At 38.3% G+C, this 22,651-nt stretch overlaps 1 protein-coding gene across 2 annotated transcripts; it reads left to right on the plus strand.

The window, feature by feature from the left end:
* The first annotated feature begins 8 nt into the window (after nucleotides 1-8).
* On the plus strand, nucleotides 9-21,007 carry LOC108431064 (zinc finger CCHC domain-containing protein 2-like). Of its 2 annotated transcripts, none has more exons than XM_017703966.2 (14): nucleotides 9-944; nucleotides 2,736-2,850; nucleotides 4,652-4,722; nucleotides 9,565-9,636; nucleotides 9,889-9,989; nucleotides 10,454-10,557; nucleotides 11,881-11,946; nucleotides 12,189-12,249; nucleotides 12,739-12,850; nucleotides 13,393-13,454; nucleotides 13,633-13,730; nucleotides 14,145-14,261; nucleotides 16,728-18,137; nucleotides 18,505-21,007. In XM_017703966.2, exons 1-14 carry the CDS (start codon nucleotides 183-185, stop codon nucleotides 18,561-18,563), a joined length of 3,210 nt encoding a protein of 1,069 aa, XP_017559455.1. In that variant the 5' UTR covers nucleotides 9-182; the 3' UTR covers nucleotides 18,564-21,007. The 2 variants fall into 2 exon arrangements, with proteins under 2 accessions (XP_017559455.1, XP_017559456.1); XM_017703967.2 differs by having other exon boundaries at nucleotides 13,636-13,730.
* The last annotated feature ends 1,644 nt before the right edge of the window (nucleotides 21,008-22,651 follow it).

A 22,651-nucleotide genomic window follows, 5' to 3' on the forward strand; every position in this document is an offset into this window, starting at 1 on the left:
CTGGCGTAGATGGGATGTAGGGCTCCACAGACGAATGACATTTTAATATTAACACAACAGTTGTTTAACCGTCTAATAACGTCTGTATTTAACGATTTTTTAATTTAATACCGAGCTAAACGACCGAGCAATGCACTCACAGCCTTAATTTTCTCATCTGTGGTATTGTCGTAGAGCTGATAATGCTAAAAATGCAGCTACCCATGAAAAAGGCGGAGGAGGGAGGCGATACGGCCGAGGACGAGAAGGAACACCCCGAGCTTCTTTCCGAATCGGCCTTTACAGCGGCCGCTGACAGACTTCAGGAAACTACTGAGAAACCGGGATTTCCCCTTTTGACTAAAGAAGCTGTTTATGAATGGTTTGGCTTGCACCTGAAGCCTGCTAAGCGTGTCGAGTTTATGTACGGATTGCTTCATATGTGCCAGCCTTTAGAACTTCGTTTCTTGGGCTCCTGTCTGGAGGACCTTGCTAGGAAAGATTTCCACGTTCTTCGAGACTTTGAAATTAGAGCGAATTCTCCAAACGATCTTGGTCTTTTGACAGATACAATTGACCCAGTGACGAGATCTAAACTACTGGTCTGTCTCTCTCTCCTGGGATCTGATAACAGGGAATGTGCTGGGGTACTATTTCGGATACTGAGCCATGTGGATCCCGCCCTTCTAGTGTCTTCCTACCCAGACTCTCCGTTTGATCCGTTTCGTGCACTGTCTGGGGATTCAGACGGAGATGGCACACAGAGCCGTGGTTTCGGACCATTTATTGAATCACGGTCTGGATTCTTGGAGCAGCTAGCGGTCCTTTTCACCATGGCATCACTTCACCCTGCCTTTCTTTTTCACCAAAGAGGAAAACTGCGAATACAACTTGAAAAACTCGAGCATGCTCTTCTTGAGGAGCAGACCAGACAAAATTACAACCAATATAACACCCATACCCAGGTGTGTGTGTGTGTGATAGCACTTCACGAGTCGCAGAGAAACATGACTCTGAGTTTCTGCTCAACTGTTTAGCGGTGAGGTTACTTAACCGCTCAGCGTTCATGGTGAATTACAAAGTAGCCGGTTCGCAATTGGCTAAATCAGGCAGACCACAAATTAACATGAACAAAGTTAACTAGCTACATGTTCGTAATTTAGTCAGAATTAGTTGTCTGACTCATGACCTACTCACTGTCCGTTTATTAAGACTCTTAAGTGTTTGCTAGGCTGTTATAACGGCTAAGAGGTCAGTTGGCTAATATTAGCAAGCTAGCCAGACAACTAGCTTTAGCTTGGTAGTTAGCTAGCTAGCTGACTAAGTTAATCCGTGTACGCTGGCAACAGAGTGCACAATTTGTCAAATTTATGCTCGTTGTGGTTTCACGATCATAACACAAAAACGTGTATAGATACCGCAGCATGGGCTAACTGGGTCTAGCCGGCTAGCAGTGTAAATGAAACTTATTGGGTGGTCACAAGAAAGACCGTCTCGCTAGCAAGATACCCTTCGAGGTAGGTTAGCTGCTTAGCACCTAGTTTGCAGTAAGATAATAATAAGATTGTTCAGTTGTGTAGAAAAATCACTCCCTGTTTTCTAATGAACGTATAATAACCCAGAGAAGTAAATATATTAAGGTTAAATGTGCATACTTTAGTGGTGTGACAAGATTGATTGACATGGCATTTTAGACTTGTTGCATAAATTAACCTATGTGAATAAGAAAAATGCGTGAAAAATGTCTTCAGTTGACAATAATTCACAATTATGTCTTTAATTTAAAGTTTTCTATCAAAGTTGCCAATCAAAAGGATGCCATTGTGTCCTGTCTCTGGTAATTATTTGAACTACTGAATTCTATTGAGACCATTTTTTGCATGAAAGGGCAACAGTGCAAAGAAAAACTGCCCGAGATATCATGAAGGTTTTTGAGAGGAGACAAGAATCTAAAAGGGGAAAACACGGAGTTCTCTTGTTGAAACACAGACAAAGGAGAGATGGAAGGGATTTGGAGGCATTTGGATGATACAGAATAATGATGTGAGCCAGTGAAATAAAGCAGTATGCAGAATCACCTGTTGGTTACATGTTTTTAGTTATTAATTTCCTAGCACCTCCCCTAGCCCTTTCTGATGCACAGGTGGTTTTGTGCTATATATATATATATATATATATATAATGACCCATCATTAATCTAGTGTGCCCTGTAGTGTTCACGTTTGATTTTCTGTAGTATTTAGTGTTTCCTTCAGCAGTCGCTGTGTTTGTGCAGCTTGCATTTGTTCATGCATCTGCATATGCTACTGTCATTCTTCGGGAATACCTTTTTTGGCTCTTTCTCAAACTATCCCAGAATGTAACCTTGGGCTACATCAGAGTATTAAGACAGTACATGTTTTTGATAACTCAATTTTTGACACTGAATATACTGCAGGACCCTTATAGTGCTTCTAGTTTAAGTTTGCTGTGATTGGCTGTAAGTAAGTATGGAAGAAAATTGATCTTTTTATAAAAAATTATGACTTAACTGTACAGAGATTCATTACCTGGAAATTGGTGTGCAGGTCAAAGATCATTGGTCAAATATTATTCATAATAGATAATAAACTAGCACTTGACACAATGACACTCAAATTAAGACAAATTTTCATAAATACATTTAAAAATGTGTAGATGTATTTTTTGCATTGGTGTCATTATGCCAAATTCCAGACATATTAAACTGTACACTGACATTTCTTTTCTTACCCCAGAGCAGGCCACAAAAGCAAGAGTGCCTCTTTGCAAGCACAGAGGTCTGTGTGAACGAGAAGATACAATCTCATGACCTGACATCTCTTCATCACAGTAGAAAAGCAGAGAGAGACGGTAAAGCTCACGTTTTATTTGTATTATGATTTATGAGTTAGCTGTTCAATTGAAAATGGAATAGACAGGTACACTGTTGTGGTACAACTTACAAAAGTGCAATCAGTCATTTTTGTGAGGTGCTAATCTTATTAATGTCTCACTGTGTTGTAGCTGTCAAAGACCTGTGTCTAGTTTATTTCTGGTAGCTTTTTAGTGGTTGATATATATTGCAATGACTGTAATTTAACATTAGGGCACACTCAACATTTTTACAACGTACCCAAACATTGGCTTGTGGTATACCTGTGTGTAGTTGTTGGGATAATTTCCTCTATTCATGCTATTCCAGAGTATTCTCCTCCATATTAAAGCAATAAGCTATGAGAGGCTGTGGGTTACTTTGATTTTATCACAGGAAGGGTGTTTCTAGGCACATGAAGTGGAACTCCTTTCCCTGTGATAAAATCGCAGTAACGTAGAAACTAATTAGAGTTATTATTATTAATAATTAATCGACATAAACAAGTACTCCGCCAAGAAGTAGTTCCTATACAGTATGGTATTGTTACTAAGCAACCATGGGCGACTGCATGAGGACAACGTTTGGTCGCCCATCGCTGAATATTAGTCATTTCATGACTTTTTAAAAACTTTTTGCCGTTTCACTATGATCATATGATAAAGCAACACTTTTCAGTACAAAAACTTTAACTTTATCAGTACTTTTTGGTCACCAAATGACCACCATGAACACTACTCCAGGGGCGCACCTCTTTTCGTGCTGTGGCTGAATCTCAAATGGCTCCCTGCTCTCTACAAAGTGCACTACAATGAAATTTAAACACTGGATCCTGCACCCCGATGCAAATATGCAGTATAGCTAAGAAATAGTAATTTGGGACTCATCTGTAGTCGAAAAATAGTCGAAAACATGACTATTTGGCTGTAAAGGCTAGAATTTCTGAACATTCATAGCTAGCACACTGGGAGTACAGAGCCGTTTGGGATTCAGCCTGGGCTCGATGCTACTTCTGACAGAAACACAAACATTTTGAAGTGTGTAATCCTTCCAATTTTTATATTTTTAAATATATATATATATATATATATATAAAAAATGCTATTTCACAGTTTAATCATACCATAAGTGCTTCATTTCAAGGCTGTGATATTAATGATGGAGTGGTTTAGGCTGCTGGAAATTTGTCATTTAACATTTCTTTTCTCACATTTGTTTTATCCTTGTTGTAGTTTTGAGTGAGCGTTACATAGTCACATTTCAAATGTTTTTTTTCAAGGCCCAAGTTTTGAGTTAACAGCTAACTGCTCATTTTTAAATCTGGGAAACTTGTCAAAAGGATTTGTAGTTGGTAATCAGTGGTATGGGAAATGGAAGTAAAACATCATCACAGACACAGGTAGACAATTTTGTTGTATAGTAAATGCTATATGATTAAAAAAAAAAAAAAAAAAAAAATATATATATATATATATATATATATATATATATATATATATATATAAAATTGTCAGCCTTGTTTTTTTTTCAGAATCATTAAAAGGTCATCTTTTTTATTTAAGAGGGTTTGGTTATTTAATTCCCTGTTCATTTATTTAGTTCCCTATTGTTGCACACCTCTGTATATAACTTAATGGAAGACCTAAAACTAAGTAACAGAAGTTCTTATCCACATGCACTTGAATACCAAATTGGAGTTGGTCTGTAACTTAAAAATAAATAGATTTTAAGAACATACAACTTGGGGCTTAATATGAACTGCTCTGGAATTATTGTCAATCTTGTGTTTTGACATTTCAGCAGTCCACATAGAAAAGATTGTGTTGAAAGGCATCTCATGGGGCAAGACAGATCGGGAATACAATTTTGAGGTATGTTCAAGATTGTATGTGCATGCACATAATTTAGGTAACGTAATAAAATTATGTAATATGAAAGTGTTGAAACTTTTAGTAACTACATTATTGCAATTTTAACTTTTCCATTTTTACAAAGGATACTTATGAATGGCTCAACAGTTAGATCAGTACATTTTGATATACTTTGTAATACTTGCAAGTTAAAATGGTAATTGATTTTCCTAAAGTGACAGTTTTCATATAAATGGTGTTATTGTATCTGCTGTGTGTTGTGAATATATCGTAAGCAAAGGTGTATTTTGGTAATATTCACAATACAATGAAGCATCTGATCTGTTTGGCTGAAGAGTAGAGATTTGCATAGTTATTGAAATATACGTATATCCAAATTCATCCTTCTACTTGACTTAACTGGGTTTTGAATAAAATTAAATAGTCCTTTTTACTGTCACTCAGAATTCATTGTAATGAATTTTTGCAATTATCTTTTGTCAGAGTAATCACAAATTATCACAAAGGAAAATAAGAAAAAAAATATTGAGTCCTTCTAATACTACTATTCTTCTTTCAAAGCACTTCACACAGAAAATCCACTTTGACTTCAGTCCCCACATTCAGTGCTCCACATTCTAAAGTGTATAGGAGTGAGAAATTATGTTTATGAAATCTACAACCCCATTTCCAAAAAAGTTGAGATGCTGTGCTGAAAGTTAATGAAAACATAATGTAATGATATGCAAATCCTATATTTAAATGAAAATGCTACAAAGATAAAACTTTGTTAAAACTTTGTCTTTTCTGGAATTCTATGGAGCTGCTCTGTGACATCAGTAGAAAGCGCTATATAAATAAATTTGATTTGATTTGACAACATATCAGATATTGAAACTGAGAAATTGTATTTTTTGAAAAATATTTGCCCATTTTGAATTGAATGCCAACAACATGTTCCAAAGAAATTGGGACTGGGGCGTGTTTACCACTGTTTTTCATGACCTCTTCTTTTAACAACACCCTGTGAGCATCTGGGAAGTGAGGATATCAGATTACTTTAGTTTTGAAAGTGGGATGTTTTCCTATTCTTGCTCAACATAGGATTTCAGCTGTTCATCAGTATCTTTTGTCATATTTTTCATTTCAAAATGCGCCAGATATTTTCAGTGGGTTCAGTTCTGGAGTGCAGGCAGGTCACTTTAGCACCTGGACTCTTAATACCGAGCAATGCTGTTGTAATACATGCAGAATGTGGTTTGGCATTGCCTTGCTGGAATAAGCCTTCCCTGAAAAAGACATCATCTGGATGGCAGCATATGTTGCCAAAACATTCAGCATTAATGGTGCCTTTGCAGATGTGGACATCACACATCCCAACTTTTTTGGAACATGATAGCATTAAATTTAAAATGAACATATGTTTCAAAAAACAAAATTTCTCACTTTCAACATTTCATATGTTGTCTGTGTACTATTTTCAATTACATATAGAGTTTAAATGATTTGCACATCATTGAATTTTGTTTTTCTTTACATTTTGCACAGCATCCCAACTTTTTTGGAAATAGGGTTGTACCTTAAGTGTGCAAACGGTATCTGAGAAATATTAAGGGATCCATATCGCTAAACCATTGAGATCATGTAATGTTCTCCAAATAACTGAGATTACTCTTCTGTGGTGTGTGTGTGTGTGTATTAATTTATTGTTATTACTAATAATTGCTACTAGAGTAAAACCTCTACAGTTGAACCAGTTTACGTTGACTGGTACATGGATGGAATAAGTTTAAACTCAAAGGCATGTCCAGCTCTGATCCCTCTCTTATCCTTACCCGTGCTGTGGAATCACCATGGTGTATAATTGGAACATTTAACTAGTGAACTAGGTATAATTTTCAATATTGAGAAATGCTACTACAAGTAGGGGTTCTTTTTTTTTTTTTTTTTTTTTTTTTTAATAATTTAGAAGGAGATGTTTTGGCATTTTGTCAGAAGATGCATTGCTTGCTTCTGATAAAATATTTGTGTAGATGGATTGTTCAAATTTTAGCTACATTTTTTTTTTCTTTAAAGTGATCTTTTTGAAATCTCAGTATTATAGTAGTTTTGGGTCAATCGGCAACATATTTACACTTGACACAGTGACCCATACATGCACTTGCCCATTTTGTATTTTGCTTTGTGACCTCTCTAGTTATAGCTGACTAGTGTGACTGCTTTTCTTTGCAGAAAGTGTGCAGACCTACCTTCAAGAATTGAAAAGGCTGATATGGACCTATTAGTGTGAGGGGTTTTCTTGCCTTGTGTAATTATGTTCTCTGTCATTTGAAACAATATCTCCAAGATGATGTTTCTGTCTTGTTTTTTCCTGGGTGTGAATTAAGATGGAACCAAAGTTGCAGTGACATACAGGGTTATAATGAAACAGCTAGGCTCATATCAATGTTTTTGGAAACTGGAAAACTAAATTTATGACATTTTAAAAAATGTTTCTCAAATAATGCAGAGTACTGCTTACATAATCTACTTAAATGAAGGCGTGAACGAAATGAAATTAATGAAATGAAATGAAGTTTGTTCTCTACTTAAATTTCCAAAAAGGTCTTAATCTTTGGACTGTAGTACAGCCATGTTTGGTTTAGGCACCAGCCCTGCCATGTAGCTTCTGTGATAAGATTAGACAAATAAGAGTGGAATGCATGAATAAGCTTTGACCTATTGTGTAGCTGTATGTGAGGTGATAGAATCTGACGGGGCATTCATCTTGAATACAGACACACAAACACAGCTACGCCCTGGTCATTCACTCTCCATATTTTAACTTTCTGTACTTGGCTGGTGGAGACAGAGGATTGCAAATAGATTTGTTTATAGTTTGTTACCAAATCTGCCAAATTTGTTAGAAATTAATCCAACATTATGTCCCGACAGTACATATAGGTAAAACAGACAACTGCTAGTATTGTGTGACAAATGCTTTTTATTGCCCACCCCTAATTCTTGTGATATGAAGCTGGAGTCACCTATTTGCCAGCTTAAAATTTTCCTGTTCCACCTTAAATGGTGCAGTAGTTAACATTCTGGTGCCTCAGGCAAAGTAGAATGGGAAGTTTGGCTAGCTAGCTACCAAGACATCAGCATACTGCCTGTGGTTTTTTTTTGTTTGTTTTTTGTTTTGTTTTTTTGTTATGAAGTGAATGACGATAATGCATTGAAAAAACATTAAACAAAGATAAATCAATGGTTATCGTACCTGTTGAATTGACAAAATGCCTAAATTTGTAAGCTTCTTTGGTTGCTTATACAGACATCATGCAAGTTTTCTTGGTCTATATCTTTTTATTGTTTGTTTTGTTTTTCTCCCTGAATTTTCACCCATTAATTAGGACTCTCCTAATCACATGATGCTACCAGCAGTGCTAAGAGGGTGGAGGCAAGCAGAAGCTTCCTCAGAATCATGCAATGGCTGACTTTACATCTATTCAAACTAAGGATTAACGCAGTGTCCCTGGGCAGCTGATCGCACTTTGAGGAGAATACTAACCCCTGTTCTGTTATATAAGCTGGCAGATGCCTGCACTGGCTAACATCACACATGAGTGATGGGGGAGAGGGAGGGCCACCCAGAGAGAGCAAGGCCAATTCTGCTTTCGTGGATTCCCAGCCATGGATGGTTGTAGCATCACTGGGGATTGAACTCACAATCTCCTGATGATGGGACCAATGCCTTGAGTATTCATGCTTTTTTTGAGCATTAACTGTTTTAATAAAAATCTTTTGGACATTTTCTGTTGATACAGCACTTAAGCTATACAGAAAGTACTGCAAGTTTTACTCGTGTCACCTATAATAGCCTTTTAAAGGCCCCACGATAGCACAGTGTTTTAACAGTAAAAGTAAATAAAACATTGAGTACATACTATTCAATATTGTTTGTTACCTTTTGTGAGAACACCAGTTGTAAACAGGGATCAGAAGAGCCTTCCCTCCAGGTTAGAGGCTGCTCTAGAGTAATATCCAGTCACTTTTTAAAAATTTTGTTTTGTTTTTTTGACTAGCAGTCAAAGTAGAACCCATGCGGTAAGGCTAGCATTACAGCGCTTAGCAGAGAGAAGCTTCTTAACACCCCCCTGCACACATGCAAAAAAAAAGAAAAAACTGACGATTAGCATACTTGTAAATCTGATCCCCAGTTTCATAACATAGAACATATTCATAAAATGTGTACATGTTTATTCTTGGTTATCTCTTATGCTGCAGTTATTTTATGGGTTATTTCTACAAGGACTCTTATTGTGAAGCATTATTTCAGTGTGTTGATTCTTCAGGAGGAGGATGTCAGCTTCCATTGGCAGTCAAGCAAGGCTGACAGTGAAGGAATAACTATTTCGTGTGTGAGACGAGGCTGGAGCTAAACACAGCCTTAAATAAAAATCAACAGTTTGCATAGAAACCACTGTCTTGTTCTGCAGCGTAAAATGCTACAATATTTACAAGCTGTTTAACGGTAAATTAGTCCTCTTTAGTTCTCTCTCATCTTTAACGCATCACTATAGGGTATACTTATCAATCATCAATGAAATTCCATTACATCGCCTTGCTACCAAGGCTTAATGTATAAAGCTGTGCATAAGTTTCAGTGTGTACAGGACGTTCTTGCACAAGATTTTGAGAATGTTCTGTGTATGAATTTCTGATGGTTTGACCCCCCAACAAACAAACATGTCTTACCCTTCCAAATGTCTGACAGGTGTTTTGCTATTTTACAGTGTTGGTATCAGAGGATCAATACAGTTCAGTTGGTAAGAATTTTGATTGACAAATCAGCTCAAGTCCTCTTATGTGACCATTTTCTTTTAGGTGAAGTGGTCTGATTTATCGACAAGTTCAGTCACAAAAACGCATCTTGAACTGGAGAACTTCCTGCTGAAGGTATTTACTATATCCTTAATCAGACAACCGGTTTCACATTTGTTTTCTTTCAAGCTAAACCTAAAGATTAATAAAATAATAAAATAAATAGCTTTGGTCAGGGTTTGGTCAAATATAATAAATGCAAATGTAAATGCAAGTCATATTTTAGCCTGTGATGTTTTCAGACTGTGTTGTGGTACCAATTTTATATAGTAGTCTTAGACTTTTCTTCCTTTTAGATGTCATACCTTCTTGTTTCTGTTTTTTCAGCTTCCAAAAGAGCACTCCACAGACACTTTTGAGAGGGGTATATTACGATTACTTAACCAGGGGCAGAAGCGTGAGGGCAGCGAGGTGGAGCAATCACTAAAGCAAGTGCAGTTGAACTCATCAGATGATCTTTATATTTGCTTTGTGTACTTCTGTTCTCATAGACTCTTAGATATTCCTAATATCAATATTACTGCTGATAATATTAGTAGTATAATCACTTGTAGGTAGTTTGACCAGAGGAGGATGGGTCCCCCCTGGTGAGCCTGGTTCCTCCCAAGGTTTCTTCCTCAGTTCTGAGGGAGTTTTTCCTTGCCACTGTTGCCCCCGGCTTGCCCACTGGGGGGGTTTCTGTACATTCTGTACATTCTTACAGTCCTGTGGAAACTTCTTTTCTGAAATCCTGTAAAGCTGCTTTGTGACAACATCCGTTGTAAAAAGTGCTATACAAATAAATTTGATTTGATTTGATTCTGAGCTATAGAAATAAAATAATAATTTTGTAAGTGTAAGTTTGTACACATTGTAAGTGAACATTGAGCAATCTTTTTTCTCCTTATGCTAGAGAGAAGTTTCTGGCTGCGCCACATGCTTTCCGTCACACAGGGAAAGTTTGTGTTTTCTTCCATTGTGGTTCCTCGTCATCTCACAGTCTCTCCTGCAGCCTATGTAAGTTGTTAAACAAAATGTCTTTGAGATGAGCCTTAGACACATTCTGTGATTGCTAGTGTTACAAAAAAAGCACCAACAGAGAATAATCCATTGTAGCAAGTTCTGGATTTTTTTTCAAATGCTAATGTGAAAATGCTGGTTAAATTGTGTATTTATAATTGGGATAGTGTAGTGGTTAACACCTCTGCCTTCTACACTGTAGACTAGGGTTCTATTCCCACCTGGGCAAGCACCCTACACTATACGAATAAGAGTCCTTGGGCAAGACTCCTAACACCGCCTTAGCCTACCTATGTAAAATGATCAAATTGTAAGTCGCTCTGGATAAGAGCGTCAGCCAAATGCTTTGAATGTAATGTATTGAATGTATTAATTGCTTTTCCCATGTATGCATTACACATATCTGAAATACAAAATGCATTTCGTGTATGATGGCTGTAAAAAGCTAATATGGAAAAGCAAAGTGCTTTTGACATTTTTCAAATACCAAAAAATTTACAAATGCCAATTTTTCAAAAACCAAATAAAATTAATTGGTGGTTAATTATACATTTATTATCATGGCATATATATTAATGGGGGAAGTCGTGGGCTGGAGGTTAGGGAGCTGGCCCTGTGACCGGAAGGTTGGTTCAGTCCCCAGCGCCAACAGTCCATGACTTGGGTGTCCTTGAGCAAGACACCTAACCCCCAACTGCTCCCTGGGGGTTATGCGCTGTAGATAGGCCTGCCCACTGCTCCAGGCAAATGTGCTCGCTGCCCCTAGTGTGTGTATTCACTAGTGTGTATGTGGTGTTTCACTTCACGGATGGGTTAAATGCGGAGGTGGAATTTCCCCAGTTGTGGGATTAAAAAGTATCACTTAAAAAGTATCTCTTAATATATAATGTTACATTTTATGTATTTTGTGAAATATAGCAATACGTAATATATAGACTCAAACAAAATAAGTCATTATTTTTATTATTATTATTATAGTGTTAGTCAGACTTTGCTTTGATCTATGTTCGTTTCTTCTCAAAATGTTATTGGAAGTTAAATGAAAACATATTAGTACTAATATTCTGTAGCTACAATAGTTGTAGGGAAAAGTTACTTGCTTTTGTCCATGTGTGGTATATTGGTAGATTCAGGTGTATTTTATGCAAGATTTGATGTGGTAAATGTTTATTGTTTTCAGCATGTTAGCCTAGCAGGAGTCCTAGATGGTTACTTGATAAATAAATGGTCTTATACCAGACTGATGTTCAAATGTTAAATGGTGCAAGCAAAATTTTTCATGTCTTTTTCATTGCTTTGATGCTTTTTTTCATTGCTCAGGTAACCAGGTCTCTTCAGGGAAGCCCTATAAAGAGGACTGCTCTGAGGCATCAAGTCAAGAGGAAGGTGTGTGATCCTGTAACGGTTTTAAATCATTAGCTCATAGGTCAGGCTTAACCATAAATTGAAAATTACATTTCGGAATGCACTTTTAAAAGTTCTCTGTACTCATGGGAAACTATTTTCATAGTTCCCTAAGGACTAAGGGAAGGACTATGGTTCCCTAATTCCCTAAGACTTGAATTTTTTTAAATCACTGTTCATTGATTTGATACACACGATGATCCTAATTATCAGTATTTCCACAGATACGGAACCATATGTTCAGGGGCATCGTAAGAAACCTGGCAACAAAAGTCCCAATCTTAAGTAAGTAAACATTAATTCTAATTAATTTTTTAATATGTATAAATACACTGATTTTTTGCCATATTTGTATGAATGTTCTTAGTTAATTCATTCTTAGTTGTAAGTATGGAAAAATCAGTGTATTTATGAATAAAAAAAAGAAAATTGGAATGAATTAATTCACTTAACAATAAAACATGTATAGAGTATACTACAGAGCCAACACATTAAAAGTGGTAAATCAGTACGTACAGTCTATACTGTGGGTTTTCTTGGATATAAGATGATGAAAAGTGTGAGTTATGTGTGGCTGTCAGTAGAAACTTAACACACATACATATATATATATATATATATATATATATATATATATATATATATATATATATATATATATATATAGTATTTTCAGAGAGAATTTCATTCACAATATTTTTTTTTCTTTTGCACTATCGTTTGGAGTCTTTTGGATTGAGTACCTGCCTACTTTTTATTTGCAAACTATTTCAGCATGTGGGGTGCAGAGGGCAAAAGGATGGATCGTGGCTCAGATAACAAAGGTCTAGCAGAGTGGAAGAAAAAGAGCTGTGCTCTGAAACCAACTTTCAGCCAGAACATGAAGGTATGTCTATGACGTCTGGTTTTTGGACCAGCATGGTGGTATTTAAGAATGTATGTTATTTAAAACTGAAGTTTTAATATATACAGATTACTAGGGTGAAGTGGCATCTGATAACTTTGAGAACTGTGTGAACGCTAAAATGTCTGTTCTTTTCAAATCAAGTCTAAGGCCCCCATTGTTGTGAAATGTTGGCAGTGTGACAACAATAACTGAATTAGTGTGTGTGTCCTTATTTTTTTTCTTTTTTGACCTAATCATGAACAGCTGACTGGATAATCAGAGCAAATAATCTTTGCAGAGAAGGCTTATGCTGCCAGTTTGTTCATGTTTCTTGTGTTGTGCATGTCACAATGACTGGATATAGATATGCGTGTAGAGGTTGTTTCAGTGAAGACAGATAGAAACATGCTTGTGATAGCTACACACAAATGTGAACCATCAAGACAGGACAATTATAAAAACTTGAGAAATAAGGTTGCAGACAACAGAAGACTCAAGTCACTCAAGTGAACTGCAGTGAATCTGTTTCTTTCGTAAAACAGCCAGTAGATGCAGAAGGAGAGAGTCCAAGCACCAAGCCAAACGCCAGAGCTGCCCCTGATGGGTAAGACAAGCAAAAAGATATCTTCCCTAAAATCTTCCCTAACAACTGGAGTATTTTCAGTTCTGATTCTGAGTCTCTGAAACACACTATCCTCTTTAAATATTTGATTACTCAAACAGTGTAGGTGATGTCTTTAAAATATAATGAATATAGTGGATGCTCCCCACCTTTTCCTAAGCAGTGAGAGAGGAGAGAGAAAGGTTGGAGGAGTCCATTACATCAGCAATGGGACAAAGTCACAGTTATCACCACTGGCTCATAACTACAAGGGAAAAGGTAGACCATTGTTTTTTTTTTTTTTCTTATTATTATTATGTTGACTAGAGTACATTTCACATACTATGCTGCTCAAAATCCAACTGAACTGGACTAATAATGTGCTCTTCTCAATTATGCATGCAGACTGGTGTCCTTTATTACCATTGATATCCTAGATATGCTCAGAAAAACACATTGAGACATAATTTATCACAATTTTACAAATTAACATTTTACTGTTTTGACATGTCTGTAGTTCAGTTTTGTCATTGATTGCCAAGGTATAGTTATTTGTTAAGGTTGCTACAGATTCTCCCTCAGACTGTAAGAATATATACCACAACATGGCACTATAGGTAGAGCAAAATCTTTGAGCATATTCTTCCACATCCTATGTGAACTTGCATTTATTTTTCTGTTATTTATATACAGACAATGGCCGACGTCAGAACACATATGGAGAGACGTCATCTGAGAGCTACAGTTCACCATCCAGCCCTCAGCATGATGGCAGAGAGAGCTTTGAGAGTGAAGACGAGAAAGGCAAAGGTAAAGTGATCTGTAATCAAAATCCTACATATAGGCTGTGGGGTGAGCCTCAAACATTTATTTTGTCAATCCGTGGTGAGGACCTATGTCCTTTTTTTGTATTTACTAAATATTTTTGGGTAACATGGGAAGAAATGTTTCCAAGAAAGATGTGTACTCTGTCTGTCTGTCTGTCTGTCTGTCTGTCTGTCTGTCTGTCTACATTAAACAAGTTTAAATCATTGTACTGGCAAAATGCCAGGACAACTATACAGAGAGCTCCAATCAGAGCTCAGCTATGATCCATCGAGAGGAAGCAGGTAATCAGATTAGCTGTCGAGATGGAACAATACCAGAGCCAGACCATGATTACATGTTAAACACAAAAAATATGGCAAATCTCATTTTGCTTTTGCTGCTAAATTATATTATATTTATCATCTTTCTGATTTCCAAGAATTGTAATAGGTAGGCTAAAGAGGGACTGATATAAAGTGTCAATGTTTTATATTTAAAGTCTTCTAAAAAGATCTTTGACCTACTTTTCACTCAACTTTGCTGCTGTCAATGCAGTAGACGTCACAGATGTCTGCCTATAGAATTTCCTCGTAAGTGGTTTCATTCTGTTCCATTTGTACATTAAGAGATGTGTTTGAGAATCTACAGTTCACATAGTTTCTTTTTCTAATTAGTTTATTATTTTACTGAAAATGTAGGAAACAGCAGAAGTTGAAGTCTTTTTGACATATATATTGATGTAAAATATTGATTTTGTTCATCTAAACTAAAATTAAAGAATTGAGTTGAATTAAACCACTCAAATTGCTTGTTACCACATGAAATATTTGACAAATCGTTTTGTACAGTGAATGAAAAAAACAATAATTCAATCAGAGAAACATTTAGAATGGCATAGCATCTTTATAGCATATCTTTATCTTTATAGCATTGGAACAAATGAAGTAATAGAAACTTAAAATTCCAGTATATAACCATATTATCTAGCAAAGAAAAAAGTCACAGGTGCTGGAAATGCTTAGCTTATTTGTTGTGTATTATTTGGCCATATTCTCATTTGTGTCGCACATAATGTCCTGTCTTGCTTATACACATCAATAATCATTTGTTTGTTATGTTATGGGCCTGTAATGGACTGTCCAATGTGACCAAAATAACTTGCACATGTTTCTGTAGACATGATTCTGTAGTGGACACCACTTCATGGGCTCAAGTACTGAAGTGGAAGAGTGTCCTGTGGTCCAACAAAACAAAATGTAAAATCATTTTTGGAAATCATGGATGCTGCGTCATCTGGGCAACAAAGAAAAGCTACCATTCGGCATGTTGTTCACAAGCCAGCATCCATGATGGTATGCGGGTGCATTAGTGCAGATGGCATCAATGTCTTTTTCAGGGTAGGCTTTGCTTATTTCAGGGAGACAGTGCTAAACCACATTCTGCACGTATTCCAAACAGCATGCTTTTGTAGTAAGAGGGTCCAGGTACTAAAGTGGCCTGCCTGCAGTCCAGACCGGTCACCAACTGAAAACATTTGATGCGTTATAAAACAAAAAAATAGGACAAAGGAGACCCTGAACTGTTGAGTGGCTGAAATGCTAGATCAAGCAAGAATGGGTAAACGTAATTTTTAAAACTGGAGGACTTGGTCTCCTCTGTTCCCAGACACTGGCAGTGTGTTGTATAAAGAAGGTGCTACAACACAGTGGTAAGCATTTTTTTAATTTAAATGTGTTGCTGGCATCACATTTAAAATTAGCAGGTAAAAAAATCTAAAATTTTCTCAATTTCAACATTTGATATGTTGTCTTTGTGCTATTTCCAATATAGGGTTTAAATGATTTGCACATTATGGCATTCTGTTGTTATCTGCATTTTGCTCAGCGTCCCAGCTTTTTTGAATTAGGGTTGTATTTAGCATAATATATCTGCTCACACACTGCAGATTAAATATAACATGCTTTTATGCTGGCACATCACTGGTGCCAGTTTAACCTTGATTTAGTGGTCCCAACCCCTGTGGTATGATGAAATGCTCAAATACACATTAAGTGGTATTATTATTATTATTATTATTATTATTATTAAATAAATACTGATTTTAAATAATATTTATTACAGTTGCATACCTAGTGTATCTACCCCTCTGCACTAGTGCAGCTCCCAAGGTGTTTATTGCTGTTGTTTACTGTGCTGACTAAAAGGAAAAAAGGTGATTAGAGATATTTGATTGACTTTCTTTAGTAGTTGACAGCACTTGCCTGATTAGCTTTGTGACAGATTATACACTTTATGACAAAAGGTTTAAAAAACTGAGAATGCCAACAATCGCCTTTGTAATCACAAAAAATTGTCGTAGTGAGTTTTCACTCAGTCCAGAGCCAGGGAACTTACCAAACTAAACTCATGTCCTGCTGTGGCTGTGTTTATGAACTACCTAAACTAAGCTTTTCTTTCTTCCTTCTTCAGACACAGACAGCCATTCAGATGACTCAAGAAAGTCTGTTGCAGATCCTGCCCTTGTCTGTCCAGTAACAGGGGAACCTACTGACGCCCTTCACCCACTCATTCCACTTGAACAAGGAGGACAGGAAATCCATCCTGAGGGCACTCTGCATGGCACTGCTGTGGAGTTCCACCAGCTCCATTTTGCTCACCATGTACCATTCCCAATCCCCAATGGACCCGCCATTTTAGCAACTGGAACCTCTCCGCAGCAGCCAGATACCAAAGTAGGCACCGAGCTAATGATGCCACATCCTGGGGTCGTCCCCACCCCATCAGTAACTTTAGATGACCCAGAGAAATGCTCATCAGAGGCCCCTTCTGCCATCCAGTCTTTCAACACCTCAGTTCTTGGCCTCCAGTCTCCTGGCAGTTCAGTTTTGCAGCCTATTCTGCAGCGGTTTAAGACAGCTGGGGCACAGTCTGGTACAGAGAGTGGGGTGTTGGTCCCTCCACCACACCAATCTCCCATGGGTGCCATTAGTGTTGTTCCGTCTGGCACCCCTTTTCCCCCAGCCCTTCAGGCAGCCTATGCCAGGGCAGACCAAGTCCTGAGCTCAGTTACTCTGCCAGAGTCTCATACCAAACCGCAAGGATTGACTCTTCCTTCTGCTCTGCCACCTTCTTTCAGCCTGTCAGTCCCCTCCACTGGCATACCCCCAATGGGGACTGTGGGCTCAATAGGCACAGCTTCTTCCAGTCAGGTGCCAGCTCCAGTGGTGCCCACCCATACACCTGGACCTGCCCCAAGCCCCATCCCTGCTCTCACACATAGCACTGCTCAGAGTGATGCTAATTCTTACATAAACAGCAGTGCTAGCAATAGCATACCCCAGCTGCAACAGCTACCTGCTGCTCAACAGGTTCTTTGCTGCAATGCCTGTGGGTGTCGGGGCAGTTGTGGAAGCAGTCATGCCCCCAACTACTACTTCCCCACACAGATTGCTCCAAGACAAGTCTTCAATATACCACCCATCTTTCAGCTGACATCACTGTGTAGCAGCAGCTACATCAACCAGCTCACCCAGGCTACACAGAGCAATGGTGCCTCCCAAGTGCCATTCTACCCAGGTGCCCCAACTGCTTTTGCAGGGGGCACTCTACTGCACCCTCACAGCCACACACATTCAGATCATGTGCTAAGTTCCCAGACGGCCAGCTTTGGACTACAACAGATGACTGCATTCAACCGCTTCTATCAACCCATTTACACTACAATGGTGCAAGGAACTGGCAGTGGTCCAGCGATGGGCCTTGGCGCTGTGAGTGGAGGAATCAACAAGAAAAATGGCAGTATCTCTTGCTACAATTGTGGTGGAGGTGGCCACTATGCACAGGATTGCAAACAGCCACCCATTGATGCTACACAACAAGGTAAGCAGCAGTGTGAAACATACAGAAATAAGAAAACACATTTTGAATAATATGAAATGGGGGCCAGGAAAAAAAAGGCTAAACCTGAAGTGAAATTAGGTACCTGGAGACAAGCACCTTTATAAAGTGGATTTAGAAAATGGAAGGTTTATCATCACCTTTTTGGTGTCATTTACAAAATTTTGGCTTCTTGTTTTGTCATGAAGTTACAAGTTGTCATTATTAGCTCACTGTAGAAGTCTAATTAAGTATTGATGCTTGAAGGAAAGTAATATATATGTCATCTACTCGTAATTTTTGATAACATATGTAATGTGCACTCTTTCTGTTTCCTGCATCACTTCCGCACTCGTTGTTTCTCTTTTAGGTGGCTTCCGGCTGAAGTATGCACCCCATTCTGAAGCACTAGATAACAATCCTGACTGAAAGTCACAATCCTTAAAGCCTTGTTTTTTTGTTTTCACTCAAGTACCCCTGGGGTTAATGCAGAGGTCTTTCCACTCATGGCTGAAGTCTTGATGTGGTGTAGTGTACTGTACATACACATTATTTGTTCTTGAAAAACACTGAGGTCTTCATGAACCCAAGTATTTGTGCCTGTGGGGTCCTCACATGGACAGAATTGTGAGAAAGATGACAACGTGATTCTTCCAGAGTGATAATTCACTGAGGTAACTTGCACTGAGGACTGGCACAGGAGCAACAGCTCATGTTTACTGATCTAGGCTAGTTCTTGAATTTAAGATTGAAGATTGTAGTGAAAGACCATGGCTCTATAGGCCAGGGTACAGTTCAATTCTTTAAAGCAGTAAACGGGTAAACTCATAGCATCAAAGCATATCTCACTGTAACCCACTTTTAGTTAGGTGAGAATAGGATAGCTTTCAGAGGGGTCATTTTGTAGTGGGGTGAACAGTGCTGCAAGGGCAGGATGATGATATTAATCAAACTATGTTTGTCATCAAATAGTTCTTTGTGTCATGGATAGATTTGATTTTATTTTTAGGTTTGTGAAAGAAAAGCCAATATTGTAAATTTTTCCCATTAAGAAATTACTTGTATGCAAATTTGGAACTCCCAGTGTGAATAATGAAGTATAATGGATACCTGTAATGAAACCGATTTTAAAAAATATCTTGGATGATTTTCCCCAAAGACCCTTGGGTATTTGTTTTAACTCAGGTTCACATTAGTTCCTGCCATATGCGGTGTAGTTGGTGTTCTCTCAGTTAGTGGCTAAGTTAACAAGATATTGAAATATGCCAAAACTGAGTACAAAACTGTAATGGTGGTTAAATGTTTGACCCAGCTTTTACCCCAGTAATCAAACTATGTGTCACATGAACAGTTTGGAAAATGTTCTTTCATAATTGAAGTCTCCTTCTCATTATTATTATTATTAAGCTGTTAAATATTTGCAGGAAGGGGAGCTACAGCAAGATGGTTTTTCCCCTCTGCTGCATTGTTTGAATGTACATGTTGGTTTTGTAAATGGTATGAAACATTTTAGCAATGGTAGTATTAAAATAACTAATCTTTAGAGCATTTTCCAGTTGATATAATGTGAAATGCATATAAGCATCATATTTATGTCCAAGTTAAATTCTGCTGGGTTTTTTTGTTTTTTTTTTTGTTTTGTTTTTCAACTTTTGGTTGTATTTTTATGGTGATGTGCACTATACCAACCACAAATCCTAAAGCCTTGACATGAAAAAAAGTTAGGAACCACATAACTGCATCAGTAAAGCTCCTTTGTCCTACTGTACCATTTTTGCTGTGAATATAATTCATAGCATAGAGCTCCCACAAGGTGGTGCCAATAAGAGCTGCGTTCTTCTATGGGTGGGCAACTTCAGTCCTGGAAGGCAGAATTCCAGCACAGTTCCACCCCCATCCACGCTTGCTTCAGCTATTTAAACAGTGCGAACAGTGCTGGAGTCTGTTAAAATGGATAAAATGTCGTACCATATTGTCATGTTATCTGTGAAAAGTCATTTCCTAAACATGAAGATAGATAACCTGCTGTGTACCATTTGATTATGCTAAGACAAAGTGGAAGAAGCTTCGCAACTGCCTTGCATTCTGTAACTGCAGCCATTCAGCCTGATGTTTTTCATAGTTTTTTTTTCCCTCCTACAAATTTGTTGCATGGAGGTGGAATTAGCTTTAAAAAAAAAGCTAACCATTCTGAAAACTTAATTTACTGTCAGTCAATTGTTCGTTTTAATCCAACATGCAGTAGTTTTGGTGGAGCACATGTAAGAACTAAAGCATACTCCCAACAGTGTGGCTCTATGTTGTGCAGCAATAAGGCCGTGTCTCAGTATGGTCAAATCCCCCCAACCACATACACCACCACCACCACCATCCTTTTCTGAACTGCTGAGGAAACCTGTTGCAACTAGTAACTTGGGGAAAATGCACAGACTTCTTGAGAAAGAGGTAATGGAAAAAAGTAAAATGGGAATGTTGTACATAAACCTAAGAACCTGCCACTCATACTTGTTAAACTTGCAGTTTGAAAAATGCTGTGCTGTATCATAAGATGGTACACTGTTACCTTCAGTTGTATGTTTACTGTTACCTTTGATACCTAAATGTTATGTATTGAAAAAATAAAAAATCTTTCAATATTTGCATAAACTTTGGGTTTTATGCAAACTGTTCCCTGGAATTTAACAGCAATAAATTTACAACCCCAGGTTGTTGCCCTGTTTGACTCAGAAATGTAGTATGGGGTCATATGAGTATACCCTAGGTGGCAGAAAAGGGTGCATATGTTTCACATATACATTTTGTATGTGGTTTTTGGTGATTGACAGATTTAATAAAGGCTTTTTAATAAAGAAAAGGGACATTTTGAAACAGTTTCCTCTGTGATTAGTAACAGTTTCTTCTTTGTTTTTAATGCTATCTATGTGTAATATATATATATATATATATATAAACATAAAGTGTGTATATATATATATATATATGTATATACACTGCTCAAAAAAAAGGAACACTCAAATAACACATCCTAGATGTGAATGAATGAAATATTCTCATTGAATACTTTGTTCTGTACAAGGTTGACTGTGCTGACAACAAAATCACACAAAAATCAATGGAAATCAACTTTATTAACCAATTGAGGCCTGGATTTGGAGTCACACACAAAATTAAAGTGGAAAAACACACTACAGGCTGATCCAACTTTGATGTAATGTCCTTAAAACAAGTCAAAATGAGGCTCAGTATTGTGTGTGGCCTCCACGTGCCTGTATGACCTCCCTACAACGCCTGGGCATGCTCCCGATGAGGTGGCGGATGGTCTTCTGAGGGATCTCCTCCCAGACCTGGACTAAAGCATTCGCCACCTCCTGGACAGTCTGTGGTGCAACGTGGTGTGCTCGATCGGATTCAGGTCTGGGGAACGGGCGGGCCAGTACATAGCTTCAATGCCTTCATCTTGCAGGAACTGCTGACACACTCCAGCCACTTGAGGTCTAGCATTGTCCTGTATTAGGAGGAACCCAGGGCAAACCACACAGCAGTCTCACAAAGATCTGAGGATCTCACCTCGGTACCTAATGGCAGTCAGGCTACCTCTGGCGAGCACATGGAGGGCTGTGCAGCCCTCCAAAGAAATGCCACCCCACACCATTACTGAACCACTGCCAAACCGGTCATGCTGAAGGATGTTGCAGGCAGCAGATCACTCTCCACGGCGTCTCCAGACTCTGTCACGTGTGCTCAGTGTGAACCTGCTTTCATCTGTGAAGAACACAGGGCGCCAGTGGCGAATTTGAAAAATCCTGGTGTTCTCTGGCAAATGCCAAGCGTCCTGCACAGTGTTGGGCTGTGAGCACAACCCCCATCTGTGGACGTTGGGCCCTCATACCATCCTCATGGAGTTCTAACCATTTGTGCAGACACATGCACATTTGTGGCCTGCTGGAGGTCATTTTGCAGGGCTCTGGCTCCTCCTGTTCCTCCTTGCACAAAGGTGGAGGTAGCGGTCCTGCTGCTGGGTTGTTGCCCTCCTACGGCCTCCTTCACGTCTCCTGGTGTACTGGCCTGTCTCCTGGTAGCGCCTCCAGCCTCTGGACACTACGCTGACAGACACAGCAAACCTTCTTGCCACAGCTCGCATTGATGGGCCATCCTGGATGAGCTGCACTACCTGAGCCACTTGTGTGGGTTGTAGAGTCCGTCTCATGCTACCACGAGTGTGAAAGCACCACCAACATTCACAAGTGACCAAAACATCAGCCAGAAAGCAGAAAGGTACTGAGAAGTGGTCTGTGGTCCCCACCTGCAGAACCACTCCTTTATTGAGTGTGTCTTGCTAATTGCCAATAATTTACACCTGTTGTCTATTCCATTTGCACAACAGCTGTGAAATTGATTATCAATCAGTGTTGCTTCCTAAGTGGACAGTTTGATTTCACAGAAGTTTGATTTACTTGGAGTTATATTGTGTTGTTTAAGTGTTCCCTTTATTTTTTTGAGCAGTGTATATATGTATG

The sequence above is a fragment of the Pygocentrus nattereri genome, chromosome 24 (assembly GCF_015220715.1).
Source record: "Pygocentrus nattereri isolate fPygNat1 chromosome 24, fPygNat1.pri, whole genome shotgun sequence".
Taxonomy (NCBI): Eukaryota; Metazoa; Chordata; class Actinopteri; order Characiformes; family Serrasalmidae; genus Pygocentrus; species Pygocentrus nattereri.

Coding starts and splice junctions, on each gene's coding strand:
- LOC108431064 (XM_017703966.2), top strand. CDS start 183: ATGCTAAAAATGCAGCTACCCATGAAAAAGGCGGAGGAGGGAGGCGAT. Junction 9,990..10,453: donor GAGGTGGAGCAATCACTAAA/GCAAGTGCAGTT, acceptor TCCTTATGCTAG/AGAGAAGTTTCTGGCTGCGC. Junction 13,455..13,632: donor GCCAGAGCTGCCCCTGATGG/GTAAGACAAGCA, acceptor CCTTTTCCTAAG/CAGTGAGAGAGGAGAGAGAA.